A 21,062-nucleotide genomic window follows, 5' to 3' on the forward strand; every position below is an offset into this window, starting at 1 on the left:
GTCAAAATACACTGCATGAACCTGGAATCTCAGTAGGGATATGTTATCTCTATGAGTCCTCCTAATGAGCCAGGTTGTCTCCATTCATATAAGGATTGAGGGTCTTGGTTCTTCTAAAATACTCTGTACATAAGAATAAAGATATACTATCACAAGGATAATCTTATCATGTATTAAAATAACATTCAAATAAAACAAGTTCAAGTATAATCAACACTACAAACATCATTAAAATATGAATACAGTAACACTATATAACAACGGAATTTGTCATCACAAATCTAAAATCAAAGCTACGGAATGATTCAGTCTTGGTATTCAGTTCAATTCACACCCTCAAAAATGTTTTCATATATTATATTGAATAAAATTTCCCTGCATGGTTCAAATGTTGCTAAAACACTTCAGGTTCAAATGCAGAACTATATATTTTTTTATTATATGCCTTTATTTACAGGTATATATTACATCTGATATACTTATCTAATAGTTATATATAAAGAAAAGTCTATCAGCACACTAGTCTGGTGTATGAGGAGGTTCTGTGCTGAAATATGGTGCAGTATTCTTGACTAGTAAAGTATGACACACGCCACACACCTTTGATGGTCGCTGGTTAGGTCCACTCATCACCACATACGACAAACAGTGGGTACAGAAGATTCGCCCACAATGTCTGCAATGTTGCTGAACATTAAATAAATTGAATCATGTAATGGGAAAGACTTTTATCCATATATAAATTGGTAACATTCAATATACATTGTAAAGGAACTCAAGACAGTCACTGAAATTAAAACAGAAAATGTAGCGCTGGATGTTATAAAATCCAAATACAAAAATTCCACATTTCTTGCATCCAATATAGGTTGCCGATTAGGCATTTCTGGAGACTGTACAGATGTAATAGACATTTTTACACTTCTGTATAAAGCATTAAAAATTGTGACAGGTAAAATTAAGACAAAAGTGAATCAGAGGATTCAGAGGTCTATGAAATAAGTCTATCGCTAAAGGAAAGAAGTAACATGACTAATTTTAGGAAGTGCCACTTAAAAATATAGAAACTAAGGAAATAATACTTCCAGAGTAGCTCACTGGTTTTCATTGACAGATATCTCTCTTTTGCTAGTAATTTTAGTAGTTTAACTAGCATGTACCTGCAGCTTCACCTGCGTTTATTATTTCAACTGTTAGAGGTTTAACCCTTTCCCGCCCATATTAAAATGCATGTTTTCCCCAGAATTAAAGCAATTCTTTTCAGCCATCATTATGATAATGCAGACATGTAAGCAGCATGCTCATTCGTTTTCTGGGAAATTAAATCGAAAATGTTTTCATCAAATTTGAGGGCGAAATACTCTAATGCTGTACTACCCACAGGATGAGAAGGGCAAGGTCCTACCTCTTCAGTAAAGTCCGCCGGTTCGACGTAAGACAATGTATTTGCCCACTGAAAGTTAGGCCTACAATCTACGTCGTCATTTCCTGAAATATCGTCACTTTCATTTTCACTTTCCACTTCACTGACTTCACTTAAGCCACTACTAACAGTTTCACGGTCAGAATTATCGTTCACCAAACGTTCAATGTCGTTTTCACATAAAATATTTTCACGCGAATTAAGTGTCGACATGTTTGCTTACAATAAGTCACTGCCTTCCGTATTTTGTGTTCTAATACGCCTGCTAAGGTTTTAAAAGAAGAAAACTAATATCTTTGGTCTCTAGGAAGTGCACATGCTAATAACAGTAAGTTATATTTGTCTATCGGCCGATAGATGGCTCATACATGCGACTAGAAGTACAAGTACGCTTTACTACGCTATGGGCGGGAGGCCCTAAGCTTTCGCGCTACGCATTACTACGCTATGGGCGGGAGAGGGTTAACTGTACTTTAAGACCGCTGGTTTCCAGTTCTGTGGAAACCTGGGTTCACCAAAAGTATGTGATATGTTTTTGACATTTTTGAAATGCTCTATTGGTGAAAAATATCTAATTCCCTCCATGGGAATTTAGAATTTTCCATCTGGAATTGCTAGGCGGGCAATAATTCCACTGTGGAGATTTATCTCCCGTATGCAGTTATCAGACTGTGCCTCTTATAAGGGCTTCTGATAAGTTCACCTGCATACATCCCAGGGTCAGTGGGTAGAGTCTGACACATCCCACTCTGATAAGTCCAGTGTCAGACCTAAGATGAAACGCTGGTTAATAGAGTGAACGCCTGAAAAGCCTTACATCTTATATGTTTTTAACACTGCTTCTTATACTTCTTCAAAATGATAATACCAATGTCGTCTAAGTTAACTGGGGCAACAACAGGTGTTGTATTCCTTGGGAACATTTCATTTAATAGTTTCCTGAATTAGATTCTGCATTTCATTTAATAGTTTCCTGAATTAGTTTCTGCAACCTTCCTAGATGTCAATGTCCTTGATAAGAAGTCTGCCTCAATCATCACTAATGAACTTCAGCGCCAGGATGTCATTGCATCTTTGAGCTGCGACCTTGTAGAATAGAGGAAGACAGTTTCAGGCGACAGATGAGTAATGTAGCATTGACTAGAAAAATTTGTTAAGAAGGAAGCTATACTTTCCAGTGTCGACTCAGTTAAATGTAACAGGAGGTAACCTCTGACTTAAATGTGTGGAATGTGGGTTAGGACATTCTTATCTGTAGTAAGTTCTTCAAAACTTATGCACCATCCTTGCCACTCGATACGATCTTTAAATAGATTATCATATATCATTAAAATAAAAATCTCACAAGGACTTCCATAAAAAAGAAATCATTAAAAAAAACATTAATATAGTTCTACGGAAGCCCTTCATGTAAATGTAGCCTAAATTGCGAAACAAAAAGAAAAACTAACCAACCCATGAAGAAAGCTTATTAGACTGTCCCTAAATAAATAAATAAATAAATAAATAAATAAATAAATAAATAAATAAATAAATAAATAAATAAATAAATAAATATGAAAGCCATTCACGTAAATGTAAATTACATGATCATTAAAGTGCTCATTAAGAAACCCTTGCATAGTTTACATAGAGAATTTAAATACAAGAAATAATACAGTAATAACAACAACAGGAATAAAAATAATAAACAACATGTCAATGACGAGTTAAGCAGAGGGGCATGACGTGGCAGGGGAAGGAATGTGATATGGCGAAAGGTCAGTGGACTACAGCTTGGACTCATGCCAATGACAGAGCAACGGTTATCCAAACACTTTGCAGTTAATTCTGGAGTAGAGACAAAGCAAGACATTATTAAGATAAGTTCTAGAATTTAAGTTCTTAAATATTAAACAGAGATAAACAAAAAATTTATTTCTAAATATTTGAGTGTAACTTGACAGAATCTGATGTTTTCTTAAGAACAAAACATGTCATTCTTTGTTTAATAATGTGTATTTTTATCACTTGTTTAATAATGTTTTTCTGCAGGTATCTTGTAGTATAATATTGTGCCCGTTCGCATCTCGTAGACCGTTTGCAAAATGGCGGCGTAGGAAGGTATGGCCCATGCGATCTATGAGATACTATGAATTTCTAGATAGTGCGATGTCATAGAAGGCCACACGTCTCGGAATGAACCAATTTGGAAGGCACTACGGGACAGTAGAGAGTGAAGGTGATTGTTTAAAAAAAAAATATAGCAGCGAAGGCATTGTTAAAAAACTTCACTTAAAAATTTGCATCGCAAGAGGGAAGACGCATCTGCCAAACGAGCTTCATATCGGAAGAATATATAAGAACTGAGAAGAAAATATCGAAGAATAAGGATTGTCGTTCAAAAACTGACGGAATAATTCACCAGCGGACGATATAAGAAGAGCCGAGAAATAAAAAAATAAGCAAAATACGGTGATCTAGATCTAGCAGGATCCCGTGAGCAATCGTCTTACGTTTGGTAAAGAAGGACCAACTATAACAGAGGAGAAATAATTTCAAACGGGAAGAAGACTATCCTAGCTCAATTCAAGAAGGAGGAGAGTAAATTTCGAGTTCTACAGAAAAAGCTGATATATAAATTCTTATATACGGAGAACTTAATGCCGACCAAAGAAAAATTTACATCCCAAAGAACAAGGAAAAGAATATCAACTGAAGAGATATCATCGTAAAAAATGGAAAATATAATGACAGATTCCTTCTCCAAAATGAATATCTTTGCTGCCTACAGAACTGAAATGATGTGTGCCTGCTAAAAATGCAAGATGGACCGAACTGGGGAGAGGTACATTCCAACCAGATGACCAGCACATGACAAGGAAGGCGATGTCCAACCTGATGTCCAGACCATGATGAGGGAGAATCTCAACCAACCAGAAGGCGGTTCTGAACGGGAGGACGGAGGATGACCAGACCCGGATTCCAACCGCGGGTCTAACCACATCCGAGCACTGGAGCGACAACTGGACCAGATATAACATCAAACGAGCTAAGTCTTTTTGATCTGCATGCGCACTCTAAGTTCGGCATGTGCTGATTAGTTGGTAATATTAACCGTTTAATTAAGAATGCAAGTGAATTATACAAGTGAAGTGTGAGATATTTTGGCTATAATATAATATGGCAGTGTAGAACAGATTTTTATTACATTATATACGTGCTAACGCACTTGGTCAGAATAAGTAGAATGTGGCATGAGTAAATGAATGAAGTGTTTGTATTAAGAGCTGATAGCAATGAGTTAACAGATATTGTGGAACTTCGATAGATCTCGTATTAATTTGCACAATGTTTACGTCACGTTTGGCACGCGTGTCAGATATGAATGTATTTGAGTTATGTACTCTTTGCTCTGTAACATGAGGGCATTGAACTCTGTTTTGGGTTTGAATATACATGGTTATTGAAATGCATTTAATAGAAAAGCAATTCTGAGATACTTAGCATAGCATTATAAGAGTAATCGGCGATATGTTTGTGGTAGAGATTATGCAAATGAAGTGATAGTTGTGTATTGAAATGAAGTTGTAATATGGTTATTCGACGGAATGTATTTATGAATATTGAAACGTGGATGTTTACTTATGTGCTTCGGTGTGGATAAGAATGCTATTTGCTGAGGAAACGCTATGTTACATTTATATGTGGTGAGATTTCGTGTCGAATGAAAAGAGTACGTGAAAGAGAGCACATCGCGTGGATGACCTAATTGAGGTAAGATTGATATGTACTATAATAGAATTGAGATTCGTGACAGAATCATATGACAGTTGTAGATGCTGTATGTTAAATACGAGAGTACGTTGATATATTATTTAACTATGTTCATGGCCAAATGTAATCATCATATTCTTTGATGTGGTAACACATTTCCAAACATGAATTCGTATTATTTTCATTCTGACTGACCATATGAACTCACTAGCTTGCAAGGATGAGAAATACTATGTAATATGAGAAAGGGAAAGCACATCGAGCCGGAAATAGATGTGTGTGTGGATCAGAAACTGCGTACATAGTAAGATAATTTGTTTCTTTTGACACAGAGATTATTTGAATTGACATTTCTTGAAAAATATAATGAATAGGTAAATGGTAGGCTAGGAGCCAGATGTCACAGGCACTAGGGAAGTATTGCCTTAGCCCCTAAGCTGTTATTGAAGCATATTTAAGAAGAAGGACCAAACAATATGAGTTCAAATTTATGAATGCAGAGTTATGAGATCAGATTTATGAGTTAAAAGTTAAGCTAGGGTTTATTTTCAGAGACATATATCCAAAGATATGCTCAAATTTATATTTACATTCTGACTTTAATCTATTTAGTTATTTTTGCACTTCATTCTGGTAAACTAAACGTTTTATTAAGACGTAATTGATTTGAATGTAACGAGAATAAGTAATATAATTAACATGACAGTATTTACGTCAACCTAATGAAGTATTTCAATGGAGGATTGTGATTGCTCAGTGATCAATTGTGAATAGTAAGATTCATTTTGATCTCATTTCGGAATGTGAATGTTAGCATGAACTGGGATATGAATCTCAACATGAATATGAATATGAACATGAATATGAGTATGAATATGTGTAAATAGCTTAACGTTGCAATTACTTTTCTTTTATTTGAGCCAGCGCTGACTCTGAACTATTATTCAGGTATAATAACATAAAAATACTACCCAAATTCACACTACTTTTTCGTAGGTCGATATTTTATTTAAATAAATATTATTATATTATTTTTCTAGAACGAATGTGTTATGAATTCTCTCTCTTACGCTTAGTTTATAAGTTAGTTGTTAAGTTGAGTAATTTATTGATTGAATTGATGCATGGTAAGAATTTTTCGAGGTTTTCGGTAGTCGGTACTTTCTTAGGTGAATTAATTCTTCGGTGATACGTCTTCGGTGGACCGGTATTCTTCTGAACTCACGTAAAATGCAACTTGATGTAAAATCTCAGATTTTACTTGACTGATGGATACCCTGAGAAGAAACTGAGCCGCTGGGAAAATAATTTGCTGACCGTGCTACCACGGGGCACAATATTTATATTTAAACTGTGTGTTCAACAGACTGAAGAGTTAGTCAGCCGAAGCGCTCTCGATGCCAACAATGTGTGTATTCCTGACATCAGTTTTTCTGAAGAATATGTACAAATTCTACAAAATCTTTATCACCAGTTTGAGTCCAGGTTTCAAGATGTAGATACATTTTCTACAATGTTTCCTTTTTTCTTTGCAACCTCGTATTCAGTCGATGTTAACGATGTTCCTAATAGGTACCAAATGGAATGTTAAATTTAAAATATGACGATTTGTTGAAGGTCAAATATAAATCTACAAGGAGATAATAATAACTAGGGCACTCGTGCTGTTCCGCAGTATTATTCTGGATTATTAGAATTAAAAAATAACGACATTATGTAATAGTTTATAACATTTATTTCACAACACTTCCTTCCAGACAATGTTTGCCGTGCGTCGACCCTTAGGTTTAATTTCTACTTTTACATCTTTAAACGTTTTCCCTCGGGATAAAGCAACATACAATTGTCCATGGCTAAAATCAGGATCAGGCAAATAGACTCCAACTCGATGAAGCTTATGACCCTGTGCTTTGTTGATCATAATACAAAACACTAATGTAATAGGAAATTGCCGTCGTTTAACAGAGAAGGGCATTGTAGTGTCAGATAGTGACAAATCTACGCGAGGTAGTAGTATTTGCTCCCCACTGTTTACATGAGTTAGAACTTCTAAATCTATGATATTGTCGTACATTTTTCTAACTATTAGCCTCGTCCCGTTCAGTAATCCCTTAGTTGCATTGAAATTCGTAAGGAGCATTACAATAGCACCTTCTTTCTAAGTCAGCACATGGGGAGGTAGACCACATCTCAAGGCTGTTCAAAAATTCAATGGGAAACTGCAAAACTTCACTTTCTTCTTCAGTTATCAATGTATTCACACTCCTATAAGATCTTGAAATTCCTGGAAGTAGATCTGAAACTACCCTATTAATTTCATGGCAATGTTCATTTTTCGATGCAAAATTGCAATCATGGAGAGATTGAAGGTATCATGAGAGGATGAAAATAAATTTTTGCCATAAATTTCAGAGACGATATCTGTATTTGAAATTATCGAAGAAAGCAAGTCGATAAAGTTCTCATCATTAGAAGGGTATTCACATTACCGATTTTCAAGAGGAAGTCTGCAAATTCACATTCATCCGCCTTAGCTCGTATATTCTTGTGAAGTTTAAAAATTTTGAAAAGTGGCCACAGAGGTGAAAACCTAATTAAATTTTGTACTATAGCAGCTCTTGATGCATGAGGAACAACAGGTAATACTTGTCGGAAATCTCCTCCTAGTATGATAATTTTTCCACCGAAAGGTACCTCATTACCCATGATATCTTTCAGTAACTGGTTTATACACATTAAAGAATGTTTCTTTGCCATGGTATGCGTCATCCCAAATGATGAGCTTAGCAGAACGAATAATATTAGCCTCTTTGCTGTTCACATTCAAACCTGATACAGAATGTTCATGAAAATTTAGAGGTAATTTAAATCGGCTGTGAACTGTACGACCATAAGGCAGCAACATAGCAGCAATTCCAGTCCACACTACAGAAATGACTTGTATTCCTACATTAATGCAACTGTGGATTAAACACCGATACACAAAAGTCTCTCAAATGCAAAGAGGAGAAGAACTCCACCTAATCAATACTTGTTTATTATTATTACTAGCTGACCCGACAGACGTCGTTCTGTCTGAAATTTCTTTGAGGATTGATTCCAAGTATAATATTTTGGCATTTCGGAGTATAGCAGTATTTGGGCGAAATCATCATTCTGACACAATTAAAAAAAACTGGCCAAGGTTGTAGACGGTGGTTCAACAGCTCGTTGTAATGCGTTCTGAGCCATGAAATATACTCTTTGACCATTTTCTAAATGTATGGCTAAGTGAACAACAGTGGGTTGTCTTTCATGAATCGGAAAAAAAAAAATTCGCCAAATTGCTTCATTAGTGCTAACGTAGCGGCCCATTTGGTATTGGGTAACTTAATCATTGGAATTATTTGCACTAACTCCAATCACAGTCATGTCACTTCCTTTCGTTACATATTTACACACGTATTTGATAGATTTGATGGAATGGCAAGATTCAACATTGATGTGCGCCTTGAAAGTTTTTGAGGGGGTCAGTGAATATGAAACAATCCTTTCAATGTATTGTTGATTCACTTTGACTATTGTTGATCTTCCGTTGTCTGCAGTCGACCAGTGACGATAGAGTGGGAAACCTTCATTTCCAGTAATTGTTTCTGGCACTAATGCCCGTAGATAATGCTTCGAACATTTACCATGACCATACACGGTGAATTTTGATTAAGGGTTCCCTAGGGACCATGAATTCATGTTTTTAATAACTACCTCATGCAAGCCTAGATCTACTTGTACATCAGGGATTTCAGCTAATATCACTTCATCAAATTCATTTGGTCTTATATTTTCAACCAACAAAATCAGAATATGTGCATGAGGCAATCCAGTTTCTGCCACTCCACAGAATACATCCAGCAGTGCGTCTCGCCAATGAAATCCATTAAGATTTCAACTTTTTTGGAAGACTGTAGCCGTAATGTCATAGCGATCAATGGCTGATTGGCCAGGGAATAACTCTTGTTTGATTTCTATCCACTGCGAATTGCACGTGAATGTGATAACTAAATCTGCTGTGCCATAATGACGAACATACGACATGGCATCTTGAGCATATTCGTACATATGTCGAGGACTTCCGATGTATGTTGCTGGAAGAATGGTCATCCGGCCGACATTCTCTGCATTTCCATCACTGTTAATTGCATCTCAAAGGTGAATGTACTCTTCAGAACGGAGTTTGCTCTGGTTCAACTTGATGAATGTCAAACGCTCTGTTTCAATTTTTACATACATATCAACAGCACATTGGTGAAATAATCACCCACATTTCAGTATGCGATTGTTTTCATTTTCACGAACCATAAGGCGGTATGAATAATACTTCATTGAACTGACTTTTTTGTTGGTTTCGGCACCTGTAAAGAAATTATTCTTTTAATGACAGTGATTCAACTTGTATATAATACATATAGTAGCTGATACAAAATATCCAAATTTATAATTACCTGTAAGGGGATTTATCATCTTGATCGAGAAGTGATAACCATCTTCACCTTGCCAATATATGATGGGATATTGTAGCGCATCGTATGAGCGGTGTGTTTCATACACACGCTGTAACTGATCATTCCGGCGATGTAAAACAATATCACGGGCTTCAGAATTTTCTCCAACTATAACAATGGCAACTTCATCAATTGGTGGCGCATTGAAACGTCTTGCATGTTGGCCCACAGGCGTTTTATCAGCTCTGATTAAAATTTTGTGATTATCAGATGGCATGAGATCCAGTGCAGTTTTGAACAATGTAATCAACCGATTGTGTTGATGAAAGAAAGTTTGTAATTGTTCTACAATAGACCTTTGAGTTCTTCGACCGAATTTGCTCCGCCTGCATTTTATAGGCGGCATGAGTCTTGAAATGAGTATACTGTATATGGAAGCACACACAAAATAAACCAATCAACCAAAGAAATCGATGCACTTGTTGGTGAGAAGTGAAGATTTAAAAACTAACAGGGTAGACAAAGGGCACCAACAAAACACGACCCTGCATGCGATTGTCTGGAGAGCGTATGCGCGAAACCAAAACCCAAGGAGATATTCTTACAAACTGAGAACTAAGCGAGATACGACCTTGGGGTTTGTTTTAAAAATAACTTCCATATCTGAAGACCATTTGCCTCGCTTTGACCACCCCCCCCCCCCATGCAAATTCAACAGCAAAGAAGTTGGCCAGCGACTGACCTTTTCGTGCCTTCATATAAAAATCTCTGAACATGACTGAAAAGAAACACAAATAGTGCATGTTCTTATCATTTAAATTTAAAAACAAACTTATCTACATCGAGCTGAAATGTTCCTTTACCAGTAGTGAAAAATATACAAATATAGTGAATATAAAATAAGAGTTATGACATGATAAGTTCTTTGCAATGAAGATTTTGCATTTGAGGTAGCATTCCATGATATTAACATTTTCACACTCAATTATTTTGTAAACCTTTTTTTGTTAATGGTATCAAATGCAGCTTGAAATTTTGTACATAATCCAATATTCACTCATTTTAACCAATAACATTGAGATTTATGGACATTTGGCAAACACGCTGGATTAGAGGAGGACAGCGCTAAGCGCAAACATGGGAGAAGGAAAGAGAGACGAACAGTTTGAATGGAAAAAGAGAAATGGGGCTTTTACGTTTTTCCTGGCATTTTTTTCCAATTTTTCTTTTCGTAAAAATCTTACTAGGACTTCGACGAATATTTGAAAAAAAGAATTAGCCGAATTGGTCCAGCCGTTTCCGAGTTTTGCACTTGGCAACACATTTAGCGATTCATTTTTATTTATATAAATAGATTATTAAAAATACAGAACCAGTTTCAACCCTTAGCGGGTCATCCTCAGCTAGATATACATATACACATAACACATATAACACATCGTACAATTGCAAACATTACCGTATCTAGAAAGGAATATCATGTGACGTTAACATGTCAGGTTGTACTCATGAGTAGGGCATTCGTCAAATTGGAAGTTAAGTATATGTTAACATGCATGAATGCGCGTCTAAGAAAAGTGAATATTCCTAAACTTAAAACTAACTTATAAGTATACATAAAATAAAAACAACACATGCGTAAAACACTTTCATGCTTGTGAATGTTCGAGTTTATGGCTTGCACTGTTTCTTAATTCTTCAGTTTGACTGCTATCATTAAGTCTAGCTGTCCACAACTATGCATTATATTAAAAACTCAATGGTTTAAATTGCAATATGAGTTACATTTTAAAATACCAAAATCTCATTTAAAAAAATATTTTTGTCACCATATGTTGACGTAGTGTGGATTCAGTTGAGGCTTGGACGGAAGTGCAGAAATTGCAGCTTGCCGTATATAAAATCCAGTTGTTTACATTAAAAGATGAGTCATAATGTCCATTGTCATATTAAGATGATGATGTGTTGCATTAAACTAGAGTGGAGGCTCCTTTTTTTGTAGTTGTGTGATATTGCAAGAATTATCTGTGAAAGATAAGAGTAAGATGTGAGTGATACTGATATGCTGAAGGAATATCTTAGGTCATGTGAGAGAATCTATACGTGTACTTACTGTTATTGTGGTCTTGAGGTTGTATGTGGTTTGGGAGCACGTTGTGTACTACTTCGTGTCCGTCTTGGGCTAATGCCATTTGCTGTGAGGGGAAGGGGCGGAGGGGCGGGAGGAGTGGCTGTTGAGGGGGTAGGAGTGGAGTTGGGCGTGTCTTCCGGTGGTTCTCTGGCGCGTGTCAAGTTTTGTTTATTGATTCTCCTGAGATAAGCAATTTTTAGGAATGGAATGACTGTATTGAAGATGGTATTTGTTTTTTCTGTGATTTCGTTTATATTAAAATTAGGGTTGGCGTATTGATCTAGAGTAATGTAAAATTCTTCTGTTATGTTGAGCAAGGGGCCCTTGGGGTTTATATTCAAAATTTGCATGTCATTTTCGATATTTGTGAATTTGTGTTTATAATCTTCAATGTGTTGGCTTATGGAGGAAAAATGATTGTGTTTTATGGCATTTAGGTGTTCATTATAACGGATTTGAAAGTTCCTGTCAGTACGTCCGATGTAGCTGGTGTCACAGTTGTTGCATTCTATCTGATATACCCCTGAATGGTTGTATTATCACTGTTACTTATAAATTACGATACACAAAAGTCTTTCCAGTACCGCCTGGTCCATCCAAAAAGTATGCCTCGCAGTCACTTGTAGATGCATCATTATTCAGGAGTAAGTGAAGAATTTCGTCAATAACAACCCATTGTTCTTCATTAGCTGTAGCCCTCATCTGTGTTAGTTCACCGACTTCGATTTCCTCCAGAGTTTCCTCTTCATTTTCAGGGGGATCCTCAATCTTACGTAAATCGAAAAATGAAAGAGAAAAACCATGTAATTTTAGTGTAGTGGAAATGTCTTGCATAGCTAATTGGTAAGCTATTTTGGGTGAGTATGATTTAAGGAAATTTTCAGACATAGCCTCCTTGAAGACATTCCATAAATATGAAGCATTTGAAGGTGAATGAAATATGCATATGTAGGCAAATAACTGTCGAAGCTGATGCAGCATTTGAAAGGAAGAGGCCTCTTCTAGACCACGTTGCCATTCAATATCGTTCAATATTAGCCCTCGTGCTGTGGCGGCTGCTTTGAAAGTATGGTACGTTAAATTTTTATAAGTCCTCAAATCTTCGAAACAGGTGGCTTCTACAATATGTAGCAATAACAGATGTAAATGATATCGCTCCGAATCAGAAGGTGAAACACTGTACATTCGGCCTGTAGTTTTAGTATAAATTTTATGTTTATGCCATTCATTCTTACTCCATACATAGTGAACTGGGGTTTCAGGGTAAATGTAAGGACTTCTTGTTGCAGGATTGCTGTTCAGTTTGAACCATGCAACTAAATGTGTCATACGTAACTCCGCTTGGATCAATGCTTCCTCAGGAGAATCATTCTTAAAGTAAACATTGTGAGAGTCAGGCAAATGAACTGGCAATCGAACTATAGTACGCGACTGATCGTGCATAGGATATGCAAGCATTCTCCAAGCAGCTTCATTTGGCCCAACATATCGAGCATTCAAGAATACATTAATTTAATCATGAGTAACGGTATCATCTTCCATAGCTACTTGTATATTATAGCAATCATGACCTTTATAGACATACTTATGCACATATTTGATCGAACGCACACTTGAACAGATCTCAACATTGATATGAGCATGGAAATAAAGCAAAAGGAATGGATTGTACGGAACAATGAATTGATTGGTTACTTCAATATACTCTCCATGAATAAATTTAGTTATGGTTCTACCATTATTTCTCCGTCGGTAAACGGGATAGCCATTGACATTATCCTTTGTTTCCTCATTGAACGATTTGGGAAACTTTTTTACATTTACCATTTTGCATACACACACACACAGGAAGGATTAAGATGAGCTTTAACCATTTCATAGAGTTCTTCATTAAAAAGATCAGGAATTTCAGCTGATACAACTTTATATTTGTCCTCTGTGTTCCTAAATTTCGAATTATCTTGTAAGGTTAGTAAGAAATGAATGTGAGGCAGCCCACGTTTTTGAAATTCCACAGTGTACAAGAACGCTTCAACTATTCCAAAGATTTTCACTTTATAAATTAGTCATATTGATTCTTGCATTTTACCACGGAAAACTCGTACCACAATGTCCAGTCGATTATTTGGTGTCTCCCAAGGATGAATACTATTTATTATTTCGGGCCTTGCAGGGTTACAGGTGAATGTGATAAATAGATCGGGTTTCCCAAACTTTCTGACTACTGCCATAGCATCCTGGTAATTCTGCATCATATTCCTTGGACTCCCAATGAACGAAGAAGGCAGAACTACCATCCTACCTACTCTCAAATTCTCTTGTTCAGCTCTCACACGTACAGCATCTGCTAACCCTTCATATGTCTCTACACGCAATTTAGTTTGTTCCATCCGAATGTACTTTAGTCTGTCCCCTTCAATATGGCAGTAATAGTTCACAAAAAGTTGTTGAGTAAGTTTTCCAGCATTTATGACAGGATTGAAGGCACCAGAAGGACCATCTCCTCTCACTGCAATTCTATATAAAATATACTCTCGCATAGTAACAGTTTTCCTTATTGGTGTCTGATGTACACCCTCAATTGGCATATCCATATGCCAACCAGATTCACCACAGGGCCAAATTAAAGTATAACACAGAGGATCGCAATGCATACTATCATAATCTATTTTCTGCAACCCGCTTTCCTTTTCATTCACTGTAATATGTCTGTGAGAAGGTGGTGCTCCATCAGCTGTTTCAAACAAAGCAGCAATTTCAGAATTTGTTGGATCATTATAACATCGCTTATCTGAATATGGTTCACGGTAGAACCGCATGACAAAATTGAGTCGAGGACGATTTTCTTTCTGAGCAAGAACTTCTTCCTCTTTGACCTTCTGATGCATGGTCTTGTATGAACGAACATAAGGATTAAATTTATTCAACAAATCATTCAAATCTGTAAGTATCTCTTTGGTCAAATTTAGGTTAGCGTCATGGGAATTCTTACTTCATTAGCTTTGCATAAAATGAATTTCATTATAAAGCCCGTATTGTCATCTGTATACTTAAAAGGTATGGTCAAATGTTCCACCTTTACAATACTAATTTTTTTTTATTTACTTATTTAAATAACATTTAAAACTTAAAACTTTTCAGCCAGTGATATCTACAAGATAGATGAAACATGTTCCGTTATTTTTTAAATGTTATTTAAATCAGTAAATTAAAAAAAAAAAAAAGTATTGTAAAGGTGGAACATTTGACCATACCTTTTCAGTTCATTAGCTTTGGCGAAGTCAAGAATATATAACTGACCAAATGAAGCACTTTGCCCATCTTTAGGGTATAATGTTGAAATTCGATGATGAACCATACCGTGTATTCTGAAAGTGCAAGGACCATGATTTGGTGGCAAGTCAACTTTTGCACCAAAGGAAACAAATGACATTGCGTTATTGTGCTGCCGAATATTCTGTCTCAAGTTATTGGATTTTCTATCAGTACCAGTGAACAACTGTTCCAGTTTGTCAACAATTGTAATAGAAGGAAGTTTTACTTTTCCATCATAACAACAGAGAATGAAGCGTCCTGCTGTATTCCTCTCAGATTTAAAATACAGCGCAGAGCAATATTGACAAACCTCTTGAAGATCACCTACAGAAAAAGAACTTACATTTGGAATAACATGTGAAACAGCACACCTTGAAGCAATATTAAATTTCAGACTGTCAATTTTGTGATTATACTTCTTACAGACTTAGCAGTTGACTCATGACAACCTGTTAAAGTGGTTTTACGTTTAGGCCTCTGAACTTCAGGAGTAAGACCTGTACTGTTGGGTTGGTGTTTTTTCCAAGATATTGTAATGTCCATTGTCCAAATCCCCAGTAAATAATAAGTCATGAATCATGTGGTCAGAACCGTAATCCATTATTACATCACTATTTTCCCTGTGAACTCTGAAGAGGTGCTCAGAAAACAACTCACCCACACTGTGAAGTTCAGCATGTTGACCTTTCTGTCGATTACCAATAATTACACATTTATAATCAGCAAACTTAGTGATATTTTGTCAATAGGACTCTTCACCAATAAAAAAAATTCTGATATGCAAGCCCCCTTTTGGTAATATTGTCTACAACAATTGAGCGTATTTCAATATGTGTACCTTCATTTCCATATAAACAATATGAAATTGCACGGAATAAACAATTACCATCATGTCACTGAAAAATTCTCATGCACAAGAAGTCGTCTTTTTTGTTGTTATAGAAGGACCACACGTAATCAAATTGCACTTCGTATGAAATTGCTTGCCATATTCCAACTTCCATTTTTCATACATCCGCTTAACAATCTTCGTCTTCCTACCAACACCCATAATATATTACAAGAAGTAAAACTACTCGCAAAAATGAAATGTTTAGATCTTCATGTAAAACTGCATCTTATAATCCATGTAACAACTTTTCTCACTCCCCAAGGCGGCTGAGTCTTCGATGTGGTATTAATGCTCTAAGGGCTGAGTAAACCTTCCTTGGAAGAACACTGCGCGTCAAGCTGTTTGCTCTTTGAATATGCAATGTCTAGACTTTCTTTTTATTAATAACTTCCATTTTTCATTCATCCAGCATCCATAATTAAAATAAGTGAAACTACTCCCAAAAATGTAATGTTTACGTCTTCATGTAAAACAGCATCTTATAGTCCGTCTAACAACAAACTTTCTCACTCCCCAAGGTGGCTGAGTAAACGTTCCTTGGAAGAACACTAAGCGTCGAGTTGTTTGCTGTTTGAATATGCAATGGCGGGAGTTCCTTCCCAAGGCGGCTGACACTACGCGCTGAGCTTTTTGCTCTTTGAACATGCAATGGTGGGAGTTCCTTCCCAAGACGGCTGAGTAAACGTTTCTTGGAACAACAAAACGCACCGAACTGTTAAAAAGGCCTTCAAAGATCTTCGTCATGGAGACAAATGTACTCATAACTTTCTTCAGAATCAACCAATTTGAATACTTCACTGAAATGAAAGAGCTTGATCCACTGAGTGTTCTTAGGCCAAAACGAACTCCGTACCTCAATTAGAACCGAAGATAGGATTGCTTCAAAGAGACAAAAAAATGAAAAAATCAAACAATTTGAGGAAGGCGGAAGTTAAGTGATTTATAGTACTTGATGACAAATCTGTGCACAAATACCTTTCAGTTAAAAATAAAAATATATATATGAAGGAAATTGACTGGATAGAATGGCCGGACTGACTGACTTTAGTTTTCATAAAAAAAATTAATATATAGTTAATATAGTAAGGTTATTGATTTTACCACTAACTACTTTTATGGTTTATGAAGATGCTGAGGTGCCAGAATTTTGCCCCACAGGAGTTTATGTGCCAGTAAATCTACCAACACGGGATTAACATATTTAAGCATCTTCAAACACCACCGGACTAGAGCCAGGATTGAACCACGAAACATCGACTCAGAAAGCCAGGGCTTAAACTGTCTGAGCCACTCAGCCCGGCAACACAAGGAGGACTTGGCTGATTTTTACAAGAATGTTCCCCGATGCAGATTTCCGAGATTGTATACATCTGCTGCATGGATATTATGTATGTTCGGTTCAACATATACATGTGAACAATTCTTGTCGGTTGTGTTGTGTCCAAATTCTGAAGTACCTTGTCAAGATCAAAACCTTACATGCAGTCTTCAATTATAAATGGCCCAGACATGGTCCTAAAATTGATAAAATAAAAGAAAAACAACAGAAAATGAAGCAAAATGTCCACGAAATTGTTCTGTATGGCTCTCTTCCAGACTGCAGAGAAAATTGTTTTATGTCCTGTTCTCTTTCACAATATAACATGTCTATCCTTCATATAAATTAGAATTGTTATACATTTTCTCATAGCATAGAAATTTAATTGTTTAGAATATGTGATCAATTAAGTATTTCAAACAATTAGCATTAATATTAAGATGTCCAAGATGTCAGTTGTGTTATTGAAACCAGATCTGTTTCCATTTTCTCCTACATTGCTGCATCCCATGGTGACGTCACAAGCTGAACTTGTCTTTACTGGGAGCTTAAACAGTGGAATGAGGTGATGCTTTACCAACGCTTCCTTTCCTCCGCTGCTATAGAGCCTCTTCTGACTCTTTGGAGTTTCTAAATCATCACAGACTCACACAATGCTGCCTCTGCTTGTGCCATTGCTTTTGCTGCATCCATCTTCTTCAGGTGATACTAGTTTTTCAGCCTGTTCTTCTTCATCCAGGTTGGGTTGCAAATTGTCCATACCTGAAATGCCTGTTTCTTCTTCAAAACCATTTCCTTTATGGTATCGTTTCAGAATCATGCCTATTTCTGATGTTTAGATGATCCTTGGAAATAACAAGCTGCCCTCTGGTCTTCGGCACACAGAGGGTGGTGGTGGTGATGGTGGTGGTGGTTATTGTTTTAAGAGGAAGTAAAACTAGGCAACCATCCTCTATATAACACTAATCAGAGAAAAAATCTGAAAGAAATCCGATACTTCAAAAAATGAAGATATCGATCAAAAGAAGACAAGGACCACGAAGGATGTGAAAAAGAAAGACTCCCTAGGAATTGCAACCTAATACCACCGGGGTCGAAAAGAACAAGAGTCGACCAAGGGAGGTTGGATAGGATAGATGAAATTGAGGAGCAATACCAAGACTCAGCTGAGGGCACCATGGTCGCCAACCCACGCTCCCAAGTTAAGAGCCCCTGAGGCCCTTTTAGTCACCTCTTACGACAGGCATGGGATACTGTGGGTGTTATTCTACCGCCCCACCTAGAGAGTCAATTAGTTAGTGACCGCAATACAACAGTTCAAATATTTCACCACTACATTTACGAACTGCAAACTTCCTGGCTTTTTCACCTTTAACTATTTGATCTTGTCCACTCTGACTAAGCTGTCCATTTGTTTTTCATGGTATTTCATGCAGATTAGAGTCAATGGGAATCGATGCTGGGTTGGTTTGCAACTAGTTCCCCCAGTATCAGTTTGCCTTTGATCTCTTGTGAACACAGATGGTAATCAACCTGGCTGTCGTTTCTGCCACTACTGTAAGTCACCATCCATGTGTTGCAGTTGTTGAAGCATGTACTCAGGGTGACCAAATCAAATCATGAGCTTTGTTGAACTGGAAGATCATTTCTCCCTCCTGGTTTCTTTCCCTGAAACCATAACCACAAAACCACCCAATTTTCTCCATGATTCGATCATCCAATGTGCCTGTTAAGGTCACCTCCAAGGAAGGCCAGTTCTCTCCCTGGCATTCCTTTTAACAGTGTCTCCAGATCCAACCAGAAAGTCGTCTTCTCAGCAGCATCAAGTCCAATTTGGAGTGCACATGCACTAACAACGCTCGATACTTCTTGTCATATTATTAGCTTAAAAAATAAATTTAAAATGTTGTGGATTCTATGTTCTAATAACTATTTTTATGGTTTTCACAGATGCTGAGATGCCAGAAATGTTGTTTCTAAAGGTTTTCACAGATGCTGAGATGCCAGAAATGTTGTTACTAAAGAGCTCTTTAATGTGACTGTAAATTTACCAACTTGAGAATGGCATATTTGAGCACCATCAAATACTACCAAACTGAGTACAAATCAAACCTGCTTTGGACTCAACAACACTCAGCCTCAGATAATATCACAATACAATTTCTCAAAAAATTAGACGGTATATAGGAAATGGGAAGATCTATTTATATTAGCATAAACATGTTTCTGAACATATTTTGAATACATGGTGGTAAGATTTATTAACAAATAAATCATCCGTACGCCAGTGAGGGTGACCATAAACGTATGGAATACATAATTCACAGTATGTAATTATAAAAAGTAAAACATATCTTTTCTGGAAATTGCAAATTAAAGTATAATTGAAACTGTATAATTTGCAGAGAATCTCTTATGATCTGTAATAAGATTTTCTCTATGTCGTAAAAAGAAATTGTTAAATTTTGAAGGATAGTTGCTGTGTTCTTTGGCAGGGTACCTCTGGATCCAAACAGGAGGGCTCTGACAATCCACTGACCAGGAGTAATATTATGAAGCGTGTTTTTTAAGTACGGTCCGTTTTTTTTTGTAGACACTAGTAGTTCGTACGCATATCGCAACGAGCGCATGCGTCGTGTACCGGCATGCCTCGGGAATAACTGTGCTCAATTTCAGCTCTGTAGCTAACCTGTACGGTTCTGTTCTGTGCTTTCAAAATGTTTAAGAATATCAACTCGCCCGCCGTGTGTGAGGTTCGGTCAGTGATACGGTTTCTGTCAGCAAGGAACCTGTCCGCTGAAAAAATTCATCCACAGATTTGCGAAGTGTACGGTGATACTGTTATGAGTGAAAGCAAAGTGCGTAAGTGGGTACGACAAATCAAAGATGGCCGTGACAACGTCCATGATGAGGACCGCTCCGGTCGCCCTTGTTTGATTACCGATGATTTGGTGGCTTCAGTTGAAGTGAAGATTCGTGAGAACAGGCACTTCACAATAACAGGTCTCTCAAATGAATTTCCTGACGTGTTGAGATCAGTGGTTTACAACATTGTTTCTAAACACCTAAAGTTTAGGAAACTGTGTTTCCGTTGGGTCCTGAAGCTCCTAACAGAGGACCACAAAAACTAAAGATTTGAGTGTGTGATGAAGTTCTCAACTCGTTATGACAAAGAAGGTGACGGCTTCTTGAGTCAGATCGTAACTGGAGACGAAACATGGGTTTCGCACATCATGCCCAAAACGAAGCAACAGAGCATGGAAAACACACACACACACACACACACACACACACACACACACGCACACACGCACACGCACACACACACTCGCCTGTAAAGGTGAAGGCCAAACAGATTCTGTCCCAACGCAAAATCATGGCGTCGGTGTTTTGGGATAGGCATGGTGTTTTGTTGGTCACGATTTATTGGACAGTTTTGGCTGGGAAGTTTTAGACCACCCACCATACAGTCCTGATCTTGCGCCGAGCGATTACCATCTGTTCCTCCACCTCAAACATCACCTCAGTGGCAACCATTACAATGGTGACGACGTGAAAACGGCAGTGAACTCTTGGTTATCGGTGCAGGCGGCAAGTTTCTATGAAGAGGGCATTTTAAAATTGGTTACGAGTTATGATAAGGGTTTGAACAAACTTGGCAACTATGTCGAAAAATAGAGTGAAGTATGTACTTTCTGAAAATAAATTTACCGTTCAGAGCACTTGTTATTTTATAAGCCCCAGCAGAA

The 21,062-nt window shown here is 37.0% G+C and overlaps 1 protein-coding gene across 3 annotated transcripts in view; it reads right to left on the reverse strand.

The window, feature by feature from the left end:
* Positions 1–409: 409 nt before the first annotated feature.
* Rbpn-5 (Rabaptin-5) overlaps positions 410–21,062 on the reverse strand; it is a 238,044-nt gene continuing 217,391 nt past the window's right edge. For 2 of the 3 annotated variants that reach the window (XM_067152405.2, XM_067152403.2), the window contains one exon: positions 410–687. In XM_067152405.2, the coding sequence (XP_067008506.1) occupies positions 520–687 (168 nt within the window). In that variant the 3' untranslated portion in view covers positions 410–519. The remainder of the gene's footprint in view (positions 688–21,062) is intronic. The other variant, XM_067152404.2, reaches the window with a different exon arrangement.

Source organism: Anabrus simplex, chromosome 8 (genome assembly GCF_040414725.1).
Source record: "Anabrus simplex isolate iqAnaSimp1 chromosome 8, ASM4041472v1, whole genome shotgun sequence".
Lineage (NCBI taxonomy): Eukaryota > Metazoa > Arthropoda > Insecta > Orthoptera > Tettigoniidae > Anabrus > Anabrus simplex.